Raw genomic sequence first — 19,150 nt, forward strand, 5'->3', positions numbered from 1 at the left:
TGCGTGGCCCGTAGTCATATATTAACAGAAGCTGTACGATTGTACGAAGATGGTGGAATCGTACGATTTTACAAGTCGTACGGAAAACGTACGGATATGACAACTAGGCGTCAATTGGTTTAAACTAGTTTTCGAATACTCAGCCTCAACAAACGATGCGAGACTTCAAATTCATAATAAGATTCTGATGTTTACGATGAAATTAGTTTGTGTAGTTCTGACGATGAAGCCATCCTTTGTCGAACGTGGTAGACTAGAGTGTTTTAGTTGTAAGCGGTATGCTTTATTCGGTATTCAACTCCTCAAAATGGTTATACATACTTGTATATATAAATTGGATAGAAAAAATACGGTGTATTCGGTACGCCGGGGGCAGTGGGACTTAACTCATTTTCACCATTTTATGAGTAAAAAGGGCTATTTAGTACCATGTCATCAAGGTAATAGTTACGTGAATCCCAATAATGTGAATCCTGTATTATTTGCGGAATAGAAATATGCGTAAACAATCACAAAGTTCTAAATAACTGTAACGTGATACAAATATTTTTGATCGGGATCAACGATACACTCTCACGAATTTCCATTGCCTGCAAAATAGAGCACAATTTTGTTGATTAAATCATAATTATTGACAGGAATATACCATCAAGTGCACTTTAAGCTGGGTTTTACATTAGACGTCTTTGCTTGAGGTCCGACTATCTCTCCAGATAAAGATCTACTACCATGGAATGCCAGAAGATTGCCAACTTGTTGATTTTGCAAACAAATAAGCCGTCTGACAAAGGTATGAAATGTTTTATATATCACTCTATAATATGTATTGTACTCGAAAACACATACATGGCGCCTGGTACATACCTCTCGCATCGTTTGGTTGAAAGTTGAGTGCTTAAATGAAAAACAAAATCATCGGATCATTATGCAACTTGCTCAGAATGATTGTTTTTATTAGGTCTTGGTTAAGTGAATATAAGGTAAAATCTAGTACACTATGTTAAAGCTGCACTCTCACAGATTGACCATTTTAACAACTTTTTTATTTTTTGTCTTTGAAAGAGCAATTTTTTGGCGTAAATATCTGCAAACCAATAATATAAGATTGCTGACAAAAAATTAGACCGTAGATTTTCATATTTCCGTTCGAAAATTAATGTTTTATGGGTTAAACCGTTACTAACGGTTTAAGAAAAAACACATAAAACATCAATTTTTGAACTTAAATATAAAAATCTGCGATCTAATTTTTGTCAGCAGTCTTATATAACTGGTTTCAGTGGATTTTTGCAAAAATTGACTCGTTTCAAGACAAAAAATTAAAGAAAGTTGTCAAAACGTTTAATCTGTGAGAGTGCAGCTTTTAAAAGAAAAAATCTCGTGAACACATTAGAATGCGTAACACATTGTTTAAATAGCATAGTGTTTTTCCCTCTGAAAATAGCTCTACAATGACTGCTTATATGTGGGTATAAAAGCAACAATTTCCATGTTGTAATAAAATTTTGACACTAACGCAAAGTATTCGTATATAGCCAATCGTTCACTATCAAAAATCTATCCGGAACAATCGGAACTCCTCGGCCATTTTCCAACTTCTTACGATTGGGTGGTTTAGTCATGTTAACATTCAAAACACTAGAAAAAGCACAAGTACCAAATACATCAAATATAGAAATCGTTGATCTTATAAACTTAACGACAAGTGGGCAATGTATAGACACATATGTCTTATTTCATTAAAACTCTATTTGGAAACAACATTCAGTTCCTACCACGGTGTTTTTATCCGTACCAAGGTGGCTAACTAAATATGTGTTTGTTCAGTGGCTTAAAAATAATGTTTGCTTCCACTAACCCGACCGACCCAATTTTTGCTTCCCGACCCTGAGTTATTTTGCGGAAGTGTGGATTTTTTTCGTAATTTCCTTAAAGATGTGCATTTATTTGGGAAAAAAACTATGTTTAAAATTTTACCATTTTACACTCATTAATTTTCTTTAAAAATGATAAACCACATTGGTCAGTTTGGTACAGAATCCCAGTTCTCAAAAAAGAGACGTTATGCCTACCAAGGTGTATCTCTGTTTCCACTGACCGTGCCAATGTGGCTATCTGCCTATGTGTTTGTTTTATGAGTCATCGTATGTCTCTTGTTTCGTGTTTATTTGGGTCCTTGATATTTGTGCCTTAACATTTTCGAACGCAATTGGGTTTGTTTCTTTAATTCCAATTGTTTGATTCTTCAGACGAACCGTCATTTTCTTCAATGTGCCTTGACAGCTATTTATGGTCTGCAATAGGGCTATTTTTTGACAGACTGGCAACTACTCAAAAAGCAACTATGTTTCAGTAATCGTGTCATATTGTTCTTGATAAGATTATGACCATTATCCACACGTAATGCATTGTCTTACCGTCATTAAGTGACTTAGTCGTTAGATAAGATATGCTTTTGTATGAGAGGTTTGATGGCGTGGCCTTGGAACTTAGCAGTCTAGCATTCCTGGTAGTGTGATATTTTGGCATCGTGGATACAGCAGATTGCGTGAAAGAGCGGAATAGCATTCTGACAGCGTCAAGTAAGCGGAATAATAGACTGGCAGCGTGTAGTTAGCAGAATGCGTGAAGCTAGCGGGATAGCAATATGGTAGCGTTTAGTTTGCATAATGCGCGAAAATAGCGGAAAAGCAGTGTAGCAGCGTAAAGTTAGAGAAATAGCAGTCTCAAAGCGTGAAAGTAGCAGACTAGCAGTCTAGGTGCGTGAAGATAGGAGCCGTCTGGCCTTTAGGGGAATAGTAGTCTAGCAGCGATAATAACGTTAGTAAAATCGTTGTCTGGCAGCTATAAGTCTGTGGATTAATAATGTATCGGCAGCTTAGTTAACGAAATAGCACCTGGCAGCGTTAAATAAGCAAAAGAATAGCTAGATATTGGAAACGCATTCAGCGCAGGATATATAAACGTATTCGAAAGTTATCACTGATTGTTTACTAAAACAGGGTGCCTTTGTATAGAGACAGATCATGACACGTTCGATTCGTGCTTATGCTTCAATGCATGCTTACGTGTGGAATCATGAAGTTACTCAATGTCCAATGGAGGAGAAGAAAATGTTTGTCTTCGTATAACATTGGTAAACTTTAAATATGGGTCATGGAAGGCAAGAAACAAGGCTTCCAGGTCAATTCATAGTGGAAACTTGTCACATCAATGAAAGGTAAAATGTCCATCTGAACATCATGGGATTTGTTTTGATAAATTGTCTCAATACAATCTATATCAAGATTGAAAATGTAATCTATCGGGTGAATAACTAGGTTACAAGTTTAAAACAAAGAAAACTTTTTAGAACACAAAAATAAGTTCAATATTTATCTTCAACCTTTTCAAACTTTTTCGCTCTATATGTATACACATATATATATACAGCCATTTCCATAATTTAAGTGATGAAAAGCATGCCTAAATCATATATGTTTGCTATGTTCTGCCAGTGTCATGTTTTCTATGAAGCCAAATGAGTTAGACAGAAGACAAATATTAAAACTAAGTGTAACCTATATTTTGAACATTTAAGACTAAACAAACCAGTCTACTTCAAATGTGTTTGAAATGTATAAACGGGAACATAAATCACTTTGACATTGTAACACTGGCGTCTTTTCTTTATTCACATAATGACAGAATCTGTGTCATTGTTTTTTTCCACCTAATAACAACAATAATGCCATTGTGGTTTTATTCACCTAATAACAATATTAGTGTCATTGTTTCTTTATTCACCTAATAACAACATTAGTGTCATTGTTTCTTTATTCACCTAATTACAACATCTGTGTCAATTGTTCTTTGTTCACCTAATAACAACATATGTGTCAATTGTTCTTTGTTCACCTAATAACAATATCTGTGCCATTGTTTTCTTTATTCACCTAATAACACTATTAGTGTCATCGTGGGTTTTTTTCACCTAATAACAACATTAGTGTCAATGTTTCTTTATTCACCTCAAAACAACATATGTGCCATTGTTTTTATTCACCTAATAACAACATTTGTGTCAATTGTTCTTTATTCACCTTATAACAACATCTGTGCCAATTGTTCTTTGTTCACCTAATTACAACATCTGTGTCATTGTTTTCTTTATTCACCTTATAACAATATTAGTGTCATCGTGTGTTTTTTTCACCTAATAACAACATTTGTGTCAATTGTTCTTTATTTACCTAATAACAACATCTGTGTCAATTGTTCTTTGGTCACTTAAATTCAACATCTATGCTATTGTTTCTTTATTCACATAATAACAAAATCTGTGTCATTGGATCTGTATTTACCTAAAAACAACATCTGTGTCATTGTTTTTTATTCACCTTATAACAACATTAGTGTCAATGTTTCTTTATTCATCTTATAACAGAATCTGTGACATTGGTTTGTTTCGCACCTAATTACAAAATATGTGCTATTTATTCTTTAATCACCTAAAAACAGCATTAGTGCCACTGTTTCTTTATTCTCCTAATAGCAACATTTGTCATCTAATAACAACATGTGTGTCAATGTTTCTGTATTGACCTAATAACAACATGTGCCACCTATTAACAACATAAGTGTTATTGTTTCTTTATTATCCTAATAATAACATCTGTCACGTAATAACAACATGTTTGTCAATGTTTTCTTATTCTCCTAATAACAACATCTGTCACGTAATAACAACATGTTTGTCAATGTTTACTTATTCTCCTTATAATAACATCTGTCACGTAATAACAACATTTCTGTCATTGTTTCTTTATTCAGTTAATAACAACATCTGCACAGAACAAATAGCAATTTTCAAATGTCAAAACAAAACATAAATATGGCAAAGCAATGAAAACCTGTTTGGTTTACACATTCAAGTTTGGCCAATAAGTACTTGTCAAAAGTTACATAATATGGTCATATGACGGAAATGAATATATACAACAAGATGTGTCAAGTCACCTACTCGTACATAGATTTTGGTCTGATGAAAGCCTTACTATACTTTAACTAAATCTAGACGCGTTTTTCTATCGGGGAACTTTATTATTTGTATTTCAACTTATCAATAAAGCTTTATTAGACTACATGTATTACTAAATCTAGGCACATTTGTCTGTTGGCAAACTGTATTGTTGTGTCCTTTTATGCACACGTTATCTTTAAAAAACCCAAAATGCATGGTCATACTAAACAACACTACAATAACACTTCACTTAGTTTTCGTCATACCAGTAATTGACTTCAATATAGTCACAACTTCACGGTCTTGTTCTTCATTTAAACCTTAAAACCCGTTTTTCTTGTTGGTCGTGAATACGGCATTGGACAGCCCTATGTAGCTACGTCCTTTACCATTGATGACAGTTTGCCTATAGATGCTACGTCTCTGCTGCGGGCATATTAACGGCCACGAGTCGGTTTAAGTCATATGTAGAAGCGCCTCCGTTTAGGGCCATACTTTGATCAACTAAAATTTAGCATCACAAACTTTCAGATATAATTTGAACTGCCTCAAAATTATTTATGATGAATTTATCGACGCAAAACAAAAAAAGCTGTCTTTCGGAAACAGCACAGCGCAACAATAACATTGCGCATCACATCACGAGTCCTGCGCATTCGCAATATGGCCCCTTTCGGTCACCATAAATACTGGCTTTATACAAACACTTTAACTTCATCTTCTTGACTCCCTTTGACAAATATCAGTGACACCCACAACTTGCCGCAACCATGTCATCATATTGTTTTAAAATCACATTTTCAGCATCATCAAAATATAATAAACTAATGGAATAAAGCTTATTGGGAACGCAACAAGGTGTTGTTACGCCTTTCCCAACGCGCAAGGCGTGGACTATACTTTGAACTGTAGCATGATTTGTTGGTCTTTGACTCTGTCCTAAGGGAAACTCACATGGCCCTTTACAATGATAAGCATTGTATCCTTTTGGGGATATTATCCAACCCGCCCATCCGATTTCGTCAAAATCGACGTACATTTGACGTCGATTACACGAACGTCGACGCCGACTATATCTGTTTGCGTCCCTTTTGTCTTTTTGATCTGACTTTCGATCGCGCTTTGGACGCTTTTTATTGGTTGAATTAGAAACACTCCTCTTATTTCTAGAATTATTCTCAGCATTTTCTGAGTCAGATTTAGGAGCAAAGAATGGATGACCGTACTCCTCGCGTTCCTTTTCGTTCAAGAATTTGATGGCATTCCGTAATCCTGCATTGTCATAATTGTATCCCATTTTGCGTTGGTATTTTTTCTCCAGTCGGCGAATGTCTCTTGTTATCTCTTTGTATTCTGAAATTAATCAAGAACCGCATTATGAACAACTCAATGGGCTGTAAACTTAAATTTAACTTAAATTTAGGAGTAGAATCTGAGTGTTTTGACTGGCCTGTAAAAACAAACTGGCCAATAAAATGACTGGACTCACTGAGGCATGACTATAAAGGATAAGGTTACAAATTATATTGAATTTTACCACATATAAGTATGTAAGACAATTTCAAGCCAAAATCGTTGGAGAGTTGGTAGTTTTGAATAATATTATCGTTTATGCTAAACAAATGTCTAGGAACAGTTCAGGTCTAAACACGTTCCCTCGAACCTTATAGTTTCGGCATGCGCACTTGGTTAGCCCTTTTGTGGAGAATTAGGACATTTTAATACATATACTTAGTAAGATATTTTCACAACATTGAAACATCATCACCAGCTCAAAAGACAATTAACACATATTAGATTTATTCAATGTTGATGGTGTAAATTAAATCCGGGCTTACGGTAGTTAACTGTTCCCGAATATTCATTTGATTTGAAGATCAATTTAACAAGAGCTGAAGAAATAGTTTGTTTTATAACTGAAATTTATTACGCGAAAATAAGGAATGGATTTGTTTAAGTGCGTTTTGCGGTTGTTGTTTTTGAAAAAGAGCGTGTGTCTATAAACTATTCCTTTGATTTTCGAATACAATTGAAAATCGCGGATTGGTTGCATATGTTTTAGTGGTTTCTGCCGTCGTTGCTTTTGAAAAAACAGCACGTGTCTATAAAACGGTTCTTTTTATTTCGAATTAATTTCATTTGCTTAAGTTATCTCCGACATGGTAATACTAGAAATGAGCCGAAAAGATTTACATTAGTTACCCTGTCTACGATTATCAAATAAGAACAGAAGTGCAGCGGTCTCCTACCAATGTATGAAATGGCGCATGAATGAATCGTTGAATTAACCATGAGACTGAGTCTTGGAAAAAACAAAGCATTTGCAAAACGATTGATTTATATATTATTTTGTTTATAATTTATACTGCATAATCCAGTCGGAATTATTTTCGAATTATTTCCTTCCACAAATGAACTTAAGACGCTGTTATCTTGAGTACGGTTCAAGCGCCAGTTTTCCATTAAAATACGTTTCCACCGCTAAGAACAATTACTCAAATCCTTTTAATTTTATGCTATTAAGACATGAGAGAATATTGGTGGCACCCTACTAAGGGATACAATCAGTCGTAGATATAACATGAGCTTTACCAAATTCAAGCTAATAAGTTTTGAAGACCCACAAATCGTCCCGACTAGACCCCACCGTGGTGAAGACGCCATAACGTGAGATAATAGTGAATTATTTGTCTCCACAAAACGCATTATTCTTTCCGCACAACTGTGAAAGCAGGTTCCTGTACGAAACGCAATTCTTTCGGCACCGTCTCATCTAAGTTTTTTCTAAACAATAACGTCTTGTAATAATCCCACTGGAAATAATTTCTGACAAAAACAAGGGAATTTCAGAAAAACGCGTTTCGTCTCGCGATTGTTAATAGTCTGTAAATATTCTGCCAATACAGTTGTGTGTCTGAAGATATAATGATTAGTTTTATATCAGTTTTACGAGATGGAGGCAGAAGCCGAGATTATCCGATGATTTTGCTATCAGAGAAGAGACAGGCGCTGAAATGTTACCTCCTGAAAGTGAAATGCTGTCTGATAATGCTTTCAAGACTACCTGTTGGTTTTCATTACATGTAATAAGAAGAAATAAGTCGAGCATTATTACGCAGAGGTCATGATTTTGCCGATGAAACGCGAACATCGAAACTGACCCATCCTCTCCAATTCTCTAATTAAATTTTATCCGACTGCCGATATTATTTTTTTTTGGAGAGACCGACATGATGCGTGCCAGTTGACTGTTGGCGACCGGTTACTTTTGAAAACTGATAAATATATTCTGGACGAAAGACACTCTGGATAGTAAACAGCAATGAAGCAAAAAAAAATTAATCAGTTATCATATGAACAACAGTGTCACAACGCCCCTAGCACCAACTGAAGTGGTATTCTGTTGTTGTTTTTTAAATAACTAAGTCATATTGGACCCCCTCCCCAACCCACCTTGGTCCTCTGGCGAAATGTAGTGCGGCGTCCTTTGCCTCCCGTCGTCCGTGTATATAACCAGGATTGGCTGTTTTGTGTCATGGTGTGCTTTTCTTTGGGCAAACCGAACGTCCGCCTCACCCAGATCTTGTCCGTAAAGCGCCTTCGAGATCACAAGAAACCCTGAAAAATTAGTTGTTACAGTCCATAAAATCATTTGAATTCTTCATTAGAAATATTTTATGTAAAAACAAAAGACGAATCATTAGTTCAATGATGATCTCACTTATTTAGACAAAAAACAAATTATTTATTTGTGCAACACTGGCGCTGAAGTACGTTCGAAAAAAAAACCGGCTTTTAAACTTTGAGAGATTCACACTTTGGAACAACTCAAATATCAAAGCCTTAACATTATTGTAACACGATGTTAAGACTTTTTGCTGCCATTCTAATTCATATTCAATAGCAATCATAACATATTTTAGTGATGCAACAAGACTGTTATAATATTTCTTTTTACAAATAATTAGAATCAACAAGCACCTGTTTGCCCACGAAACACATCAAACTACCAAATATGTTTGAAAGAGAAATTCGAGACGCTACCAAATATACTGGTGTATATAAATGCAATTCTTTGATTGACAGACATGCTTCCTCTGCGAGTAGGGCAACATTTAGTGGTCCGCATGGATGCTAGTTTTGTCTGAGACTGACACTAAGGAAGGCAAGGTTTTTGTCAGATATTTTATTCATGATGAGTCAGTTTCTATAAACGGTTTAGCATAATAATAGTCCAGGGACCGTTTAAAATAAACGTAAACTGTCTGGACCCGTCATATACGTGTGATCAAGAAAGGTTACAAAAACGAAGTGGTGCCGTTATTTCGCTCAACCTTGGCGTTTAATGCATTTACATCTAAATCAATGGGTAAAGCCTATATCAGGAAACTTTAACAGAAACGTAAACAATTACCATGGTTTGGAGCCTTTTGAAACGCCCAGTCTCGCACTGCACGGGTCACGTTGAAGATAAACCAACCCCGCGCATGCGCACTGACCCGTTTCTGGTCGACCAAAGTGCGCCCGATATCCGAGTACATATTCTTTGGATCCAAGACTTGATATACTTTTACCTGAAAATTATAACGATGAAATACAATTGAATGTATTATAATGATAACTTTTTTTCATAGAAACTATGTCATGATTCACAGGGCCAGCAGTCTTAATTGACCATTACTTTCATTAATCAAAAGCAAGTCGAGGGGTGAAAGCGAAAAGGTTCCATCTGCTTCTTTATTTAATGTCATTTAGAACCTTTTCGCATTCAGCCCTCGAAGTGTAAACGTAAAATAAAAAGGCGTAATGTTACATTCAAAATATAATGTAGCCACCAAACGAACGTGTTCTTAAATCTAAATAGGGTCAAGCTTAGTCTCCAAAACGCGCATGCTCTAACTCTAACACGCGCATGTTCATGCTATGGTCAAGTTTGCATGATGCAATGTAATCTATAAAAGCGTATGCTCTCAATGTGGTCCAGTTTGCCTGATGTTACGTAGCCTAAAAATCCGTATGTTCTAAATATGGTCTAGTGTGCCTGATGTAATTAGTCTAAAAATGCGTATGTTTTAAATATCGTCAAGTTTCCCTGATACAATTAGTCCATAAACGCATATGTTCTTAAAATGGTCTAGTTTGCTTAATGTGATGTAGTCTATGAACGCGTATGTTCTTAATATGTACAGGTTTGCTTGATGCAATGTAGTCTATGAACGTGCATGTTCTTAATATGGTCAAAGTTTGCCTGATGCAAAGAAGTCTATGAACGTGCATGTTCTTAATATGTACAGGTTTGCTTAATGCGATGTAGTCTATGAACGTGTATGTTCTTAATATGTACAGGTTTGCTTGATGCGATGTAGTCTATGATCGTGCATGTTCTTAATATGTACAGGTTTGCTTGATGCGATGTAGTCTATGATCGTGCATGTTCTTAATATGTACAAGTTTGCTTGATGCGATGTTGTCTATGAACGTGCATGTTCTTAATATGTACAGGTTTGCTTAATGCTATGTAGTCTATGAACGTGCATGTTCTTAATATGTACAGGTTTGCTTGATGCGATGTAGTCTATGAACGTGCATGTTCTTAATATGTACAGGTTTGCTTAATGTGATGTAGTCTATGAACGTGCAAGCTCTTAATATGGTCAAAATTTGCCTGATGCAAAGTATTCTATGAAGTGCATGTTCTTAATATGTACAGGTTTGCTTGATGCGATGTAGTCTATGAACGTGCATGTTCTTAATATGTACAGGTTTGCTTGATGCAAAGTAGTCTATGAACGTGCATGTTCTTAATATGTACAGGTTTGCTTGATGCGATGTAGTCTATGAACGTGCATGTTCTTAATATATACAGGTTTGCTTAATGTGATGTAGTCTATGAACGTGTATGTTCTTAATATGTACAGGTTTGCTTAATGTGATGTAATCTATGAACGTGCACGCTCTTAATATGGTCAAAGTTTGCCTGATGCAAAGTAGTCTATGAACGTGCATGTTCTTAATATATACAGGTTTGATTGATGCGATGTAGTCTATGAACGTGTATGTTCTTAATATGGTCAAAGTTTGCCTGATGCAGAGTAGTCTATGAACGTGCATGTTCTTAATATGTACAGGTTTGCTTGATGCGATGTAGTCTATGAACGTGTATGTTCTTAACAAGTACAGGCTTGCTTTATGTGATGTAGTCTATGAACGTGTATGTTCTTAATATGTACAGGTTTGCTTAATGCGATGTAGTCTATGAACGTGCATGTTCTTAATATGTACAGGTTTGCTTAATGCGATGTAGTCTATGAACGTGCATGTTCTTAATATGGTCAAAGTTTGCCTGATGCAAAGTAGTCTATGAACGTGCTTGTTCTTAATATGTACAGGTTTGCTTAATGTGATGTAGTCTATGATCGTGTATATTCTTAATATGTACAGGTTTGCTTGATGCGATGTAGTCTATGAACGTGCATGTTCTTGATATGGTCAAAGTTTGCCTGATGCAAGGAAGTCTATGCACGTGCTTGTTCTTAATATGTACAGGTATGCCTAATGCATTGTAGTCTATGAACGCATATGCTCTTAATATGGTCATGTTTGCCTAATGCAATGTAGTCTATGAACGCGTATGTTCTTAATATGGTCATGTTTGCCTAATGCAATGTAGTCTATGAACGCATATGTTCTTAACATGGTCAAGTTTGCGTGATGCGATGTAGTCTTTGAACGCGAATGTTCTCAATAGGGTCAAGTTTGTCTGATGCTATGAAGTTTATGGACGCGTATGTTCTTAATATGGTCAAGTTTGCCTGATGCAATGTAGTTTATAGACGCGCAAGTTCTTAATAGGGTCAAAATATCCTGATGCAATGTAGTCTTTGAACGCGCATGTTCTTAATAGGGTCGAAATTTCCTGATGCAATGTAGTCTTTGAACGCGTATGTTCTTAATATGGTCAAGATTTCCTGATGCAATGTAGTCTTTGAAAGCGTATGTTCTTAATAGGGTCAAGATTTCCTGGTGCAATGTAGTCTTTGATCGCGTATGTTCTTAATATGGCCAAGATTGCCTGATGCAATGTAGTCTTTGAACGCGTATGTTCTTAATATGTACAGGTTTGCTTGATGCGATGTAATCTATGAACGTGCATGTTCTTAATATGTACAGGTTTGCTTAATGTGATGTAGTCTATGAACGTGCATGTTCTTAATATGTACAGGTTTGCTTGATGCGATGTAGTCTATGAACATGCTTGTTCTCAATATGTACAGGTTTGCTTAATGTGATGTAGTCTATGAACGTGTATGTTCTTAATATGGTCAAAATTTGCCTGATGCAAAGTAGTCTATGAACGTGCATGTTCTTAATATGTACAGGTTTGCTAAATGTGATGTAGTCTATGAACGTGTATGTTCTTAATATGGTCAAAATTTGCCTGATGCAAAGTAGTCTATGAACGTGCATGTTCTTAATATGTACAGGTTTGCTTGATGCGATGTAGTCTATGAACGTGCATGTTCTTAATATGGTCAAAGTTTGCCTGATGCAAAGTAGTCTATGAAAGTGCATGTTCTTAATATGTACAGGTTTGCTTGATGCGATGTAGTCTATGATCGTGTATGTTCTTAATATGGTCAAAATTTGCCTGATGCAAAGTAGTCTATGAACGTGCATGTTCTTAATATGTACAGGTTTGCTAAATGTGATGTAGTCTATGAACGTGTATGTTCTTAATATGGTCAAAATTTGCCTGATGCAAAGTAGTCTATGAACGTGTATGTTCTTAATATGCACAGGGTTACTTGATGCGATGTAGTCTATGAACGTGTATGTTCTAAATATGTACAGGTTTGCTTAATGCGATGTAGTCTATGAACGTGCATTTTCTTAATATGTACAGGTTTGCTTCATGCGATGTAGTCTATGAACGTGCATGTTCTTAATATGTACAGGTTTGCTTAATGCTATGTAGTCTATGAACGTGCATGTTCTTAATATGTACAGGTTTGCTTGATGCGATGTAGTCTATGAACATGCATGTTCTTAATATGTACAGGTTTGCTTGATGCGATGTAGTCTATGAACGTGCATGTTCTTAATATGTACAGGTTTGCTTGATGCGATGTAGTCTATGAACGTGCATGTTCTTAATATGTACAGGTTTGGTTAATGATATGTAGTCTATGAACGTGCATGTTCTTAATATGTACAGGTTTGCTTGATGCGATGTACGTTTTGATCGTGCATGTTCTTAATATGTACAGGTTTGCTTGATGCGATGTAGTCTATGAACGTGCATGTTCTTAATATGTACAGGTTTGGTTAATGATATGTAGTCTATGAACGTGCATGTTCTTAATATGTACAGGTTTGCTTGATGCGATGTAGTCTATGAACATGCATGTTCTTAATATGTACAGGTTTGCTTGATGCGATGTAGTCTATGAACGTGCATGTTCTTAATATGGTCAAAGTTTGCCTGATGCAAAGTAGTGTATGAACGTGCATGTTCTTAATATGTACAGGTTTGCTTGATGCGATGTAGTCTATGAACGTGTATGTTCTTAACAAGTACAGGCTTGCTTTATGTGATGTAGTCTATGAACGTGTATGTTCTTAATATGTACAGGTTTGCTTAATGCGATGTAGTCTATGAACGTGCATGTTCTTAATATGTACAGGTTTGCTTAATGCGATGTAGTCTATGAACGTGCATGTTCTTAATATGGTCAAAGTTTGCCTGATGCAAAGTAGTCTATGAACGTGCTTGTTCTTAATATGTACAGGTTTGCTTAATGTGATGTAGTCTATGATCGTGTATATTCTTAATATGTACAGGTTTGCTTGATGCGATGTAGTCTATGAACGTGCATGTTCTTGATATGGTCAAAGTTTGCCTGATGCAAGGAAGTCTATGCACGTGCTTGTTCTTAATATGTACAGGTATGCCTAATGCATTGTAGTCTATGAACGCATATGCTCTTAATATGGTCATGTTTGCCTAATGCAATGTAGTCTATGAACGCGTATGTTCTTAATATGGTCATGTTTGCCTAATGCAATGTAGTCTATGAACGCATATGTTCTTAACATGGTCAAGTTTGCGTGATGCGATGTAGTCTTTGAACGCGAATGTTCTCAATAGGGTCAAGTTTGTCTGATGCTATGAAGTTTATGGACGCGTATGTTCTTAATATGGTCAAGTTTGCCTGATGCAATGTAGTTTATAGACGCGCAAGTTCTTAATAGGGTCAAAATATCCTGATGCAATGTAGTCTTTGAACGCGCATGTTCTTAATAGGGTCGAAATTTCCTGATGCAATGTAGTCTTTGAACGCGTATGTTCTTAATATGGTCAAGATTTCCTGATGCAATGTAGTCTTTGAAAGCGTATGTTCTTAATAGGGTCAAGATTTCCTGGTGCAATGTAGTCTTTGATCGCGTATGTTCTTAATATGGCCAAGATTGCCTGATGCAATGTAGTCTTTGAACGCGTATGTTCTTAATATGTACAGGTTTGCTTGATGCGATGTAATCTATGAACGTGCATGTTCTTAATATGTACAGGTTTGCTTAATGTGATGTAGTCTATGAACGTGCATGTTCTTAATATGTACAGGTTTGCTTGATGCGATGTAGTCTATGAACATGCTTGTTCTCAATATGTACAGGTTTGCTTAATGTGATGTAGTCTATGAACGTGTATGTTCTTAATATGGTCAAAATTTGCCTGATGCAAAGTAGTCTATGAACGTGCATGTTCTTAATATGTACAGGTTTGCTAAATGTGATGTAGTCTATGAACGTGTATGTTCTTAATATGGTCAAAATTTGCCTGATGCAAAGTAGTCTATGAACGTGTATGTTCTTAATATGCACAGGGTTACTTGATGCGATGTAGTCTATGAACGTGTATGTTCTAAATATGTACAGGTTTGCTTAATGCGATGTAGTCTATGAACGTGCATTTTCTTAATATGTACAGGTTTGCTTCATGCGATGTAGTCTATGAACGTGCATGTTCTTAATATGTACAGGTTTGGTTAATGATATGTAGTCTATGAACGTGCATGTTCTTAATATGTACAGGTTTGCTTGATGCGATGTAGTCTATGAACATGCATGTTCTTAATATGTACAGGTTTGCTTGATGCGATGTAGTCTATGAACGTGCATGTTCTTAATATGTACAGGTTTGCTTGATGCGATGTAGTCTATGAACGTGCATGTTCTTAATATGTACAGGTTTGGTTAATGATATGTAGTCTATGAACGTGCATGTTCTTAATATGTACAGGTTTGCTTGATGCGATGTACGTTTTGATCGTGCATGTTCTTAATATGTACAGGTTTGCTTGATGCGATGTAGTCTATGAACGTGCATGTTCTTAATATGTACAGGTTTGGTTAATGATATGTAGTCTATGAACGTGCATGTTCTTAATATGTACAGGTTTGCTTGATGCGATGTAGTCTATGAACATGCATGTTCTTAATATGTACAGGTTTGCTTGATGCGATGTAGTCTATGAACGTGCATGTTCTTAATATGGTCAAAGTTTGCCTGATGCAAAGTAGTGTATGAACGTGCATGTTCTTAATATGTACAGGTTTGCTTGATGCGATGTAGTCTATGAACGTGTATGTTCTTAACAAGTACAGGCTTGCTTTATGTGATGTAGTCTATGAACGTGTATGTTCTTAATATGTACAGGTTTGCTTAATGCGATGTAGTCTATGAACGTGCATGTTCTTAATATGTACAGGTTTGCTTAATGCGATGTAGTCTATGAACGTGCATGTTCTTAATATGGTCAAAGTTTGCCTGATGCAAAGTAGTCTATGAACGTGCTTGTTCTTAATATGTACAGGTTTGCTTAATGTGATGTAGTCTATGATCGTGTATATTCTTAATATGTACAGGTTTGCTTGATGCGATGTAGTCTATGAACGTGCATGTTCTTGATATGGTCAAAGTTTGCCTGATGCAAGGAAGTCTATGCACGTGCTTGTTCTTAATATGTACAGGTATGCCTAATGCATTGTAGTCTATGAACGCATATGCTCTTAATATGGTCATGTTTGCCTAATGCAATGTAGTCTATGAACGCGTATGTTCTTAATATGGTCATGTTTGCCTAATGCAATGTAGTCTATGAACGCATATGTTCTTAACATGGTCAAGTTTGCGTGATGCGATGTAGTCTTTGAACGCGAATGTTCTCAATAGGGTCAAGTTTGTCTGATGCTATGAAGTTTATGGACGCGTATGTTCTTAATATGGTCAAGTTTGCCTGATGCAATGTAGTTTATAGACGCGCAAGTTCTTAATAGGGTCAAAATATCCTGATGCAATGTAGTCTTTGAACGCGCATGTTCTTAATAGGGTCGAAATTTCCTGATGCAATGTAGTCTTTGAACGCGTATGTTCTTAATATGGTCAAGATTTCCTGATGCAATGTAGTCTTTGAAAGCGTATGTTCTTAATAGGGTCAAGATTTCCTGGTGCAATGTAGTCTTTGATCGCGTATGTTCTTAATATGGCCAAGATTGCCTGATGCAATGTAGTCTTTGAACGCGTATGTTCTTAATATGTACAGGTTTGCTTGATGCGATGTAATCTATGAACGTGCATGTTCTTAATATGTACAGGTTTGCTTAATGTGATGTAGTCTATGAACGTGCATGTTCTTAATATGTACAGGTTTGCTTGATGCGATGTAGTCTATGAACATGCTTGTTCTCAATATGTACAGGTTTGCTTAATGTGATGTAGTCTATGAACGTGTATGTTCTTAATATGGTCAAAATTTGCCTGATGCAAAGTAGTCTATGAACGTGCATGTTCTTAATATGTACAGGTTTGCTAAATGTGATGTAGTCTATGAACGTGTATGTTCTTAATATGGTCAAAATTTGCCTGATGCAAAGTAGTCTATGAACGTGCATGTTCTTAATATGTACAGGTTTGCTTGATGCGATGTAGTCTATGAACGTGCATGTTCTTAATATGGTCAAAGTTTGCCTGATGCAAAGTAGTCTATGAAAGTGCATGTTCTTAATATGTACAGGTTTGCTTGATGCGATGTAGTCTATGATCGTGTATGTTCTTAATATGGTCAAAATTTGCCTGATGCAAAGTAGTCTATGAACGTGCATGTTCTTAATATGTACAGGTTTGCTAAATGTGATGTAGTCTATGAACGTGTATGTTCTTAATATGGTCAAAATTTGCCTGATGCAAAGTAGTCTATGAACGTGTATGTTCTTAATATGCACAGGGTTACTTGATGCGATGTAGTCTATGAACGTGTATGTTCTAAATATGTACAGGTTTGCTTAATGCGATGTAGTCTATGAACGTGCATTTTCTTAATATGTACAGGTTTGCTTCATGCGATGTAGTCTATGAACGTGCATGTTCTTAATATGTACAGGTTTGGTTAATGATATGTAGTCTATGAACGTGCATGTTCTTAATATGTACAGGTTTGCTTGATGCGATGTAGTCTATGAACATGCATGTTCTTAATATGTACAGGTTTGCTTGATGCGATGTAGTCTATGAACGTGCATGTTCTTAATATGTACAGGTTTGCTTGATGCGATGTAGTCTATGAACGTGCATGTTCTTAATATGTACAGGTTTGGTTAATGATATGTAGTCTATGAACGTGCATGTTCTTAATATGTACAGGTTTGCTTGATGCGATGTAGTCTTTGATCGTGCATGTTCTTAATATGTACAGGTTTGCTTGATGCGATGTAGTCTATGAACGTGCATGTTCTTAATATGTACAGGTTTGGTTAATGATATGTAGTCTATGAACGTGCATGTTCTTAATATGTACAGGTTTGCTTGATGCGATGTAGTCTATGAACATGCATGTTCTTAATATGTACAGGTTTGCTTGATGCGATGTAGTCTATGAACGTGCATGTTCTTAATATGGTCAAAGTTTGCCTGATGCAAAGTAGTGTATGAACGTGCATGTTCTTAATATGTACAGGTTTGCTTGATGCGATGTAGTCTATGAACGTGTATGTTCTTAATAAGTACAGGCTTGCTTAATGTGATGTAGTCTATGAACGTGTATGTTCTTAATATGTACAGGTTTGCTTCATGCGATGTAGTCTATGATCGTGTATGTTCTTAATATGTACAGGTTTGCTTGATGCGATGTAGTCTATGAACGTGCATGTTCTTAATATGGTCAAAGTTTGCCTGATGCAAAGAAGTCTATGCACGTGCTTGTTCTTAATATGTACAGGTTTTCTTAATGTGATGTAGTCTATGATCGTGTATGTTCTTAATATATACAGGTTTGCTTGATGCGATATAGTTTATGAACATGCATGTTCTTAATATGATCAAAGTTTGCCTGATGCAAAAAAGTCTATGCACGTGCTTGTTCTTAATATGTACAGGTATGCCTAATGCATTGTAGTCTATGAACGCACATGCTCTTAATATAGTCATGTTTGCCTAATGCAATGTAGTCTATGAACGCGTATGTTCTTAATATGGTCATGTTTGCCTAGTGCAATGTAGTCTATGAACGCATATGTTCTTAACATGGTCAAGTTTGCGTGATGCGATGTAGTCTTTGAACGCGAATGTTCTCAATAGGGTCAAGTTTGTCTGATGCTATGAAGTTTATGGACGCGTATGTTCCTAATATGGTCAAGTTTGCCTGATGCAATGTAGTTTATGGACGCGCAAGTTCTTAATAGGGTCAAAATATCCTGATGCAATGTAGTCTTTGAACGCGCATGTTCTTAATAGGGTCAAAATTTCCTGATGCAATGTAGTCTTTGAACGCGTATGTTCTTAATATGGTCAAGATTTCCTGATGCAATGTAGTCTTTGAAAACGTATGTTCTTAATAGGGTCAAGATTTCCTGGTGCAATGTAGTCTTTGATCGCGTATGTTCTTAATATGGCCAAGATTGCCTGATGCAATGTAGTCTTTGAACGCGTATGTTCTTAATATGTACAGGTTTGCTTGATGCGAAGTAGTCTATGAACGTGCATGTTCTTAATATGTACAGGTTTGCTTGATGTGATGTAGTCTATGAACATGCATGTTCTTAATATGTACAGGTTTGCTAAATGTGATGTAGTCTATGAAAGTGTATGTTCTT

The 19,150-nt window shown here is 36.1% G+C and overlaps 1 protein-coding gene across 1 annotated transcript in view; it reads right to left on the reverse strand.

Annotated features, from left to right (window-relative positions):
* Positions 1 to 4,401: 4,401 nt before the first annotated feature.
* Positions 4,402 to 19,150, reverse strand: part of LOC128219738 (bone morphogenetic protein 3-like) — a 31,658-nt gene continuing 16,909 nt past the window's right edge. The window contains exons 3-5 of the mRNA XM_052927695.1: positions 9,417 to 9,576; positions 8,456 to 8,620; positions 4,402 to 6,355 (exon numbers count right to left, since the gene is read on the reverse strand). Coding sequence (XP_052783655.1) covers positions 5,745 to 6,355; positions 8,456 to 8,620; positions 9,417 to 9,576 — 936 coding nt within the window. The 3' untranslated portion in view covers positions 4,402 to 5,744. The remainder of the gene's footprint in view (positions 6,356 to 8,455; positions 8,621 to 9,416; positions 9,577 to 19,150) is intronic.

The sequence above is a fragment of the Mya arenaria genome, chromosome 2, assembly GCF_026914265.1.
Source record: "Mya arenaria isolate MELC-2E11 chromosome 2, ASM2691426v1".
Taxonomy (NCBI): Eukaryota; Metazoa; Mollusca; class Bivalvia; order Myida; family Myidae; genus Mya; species Mya arenaria.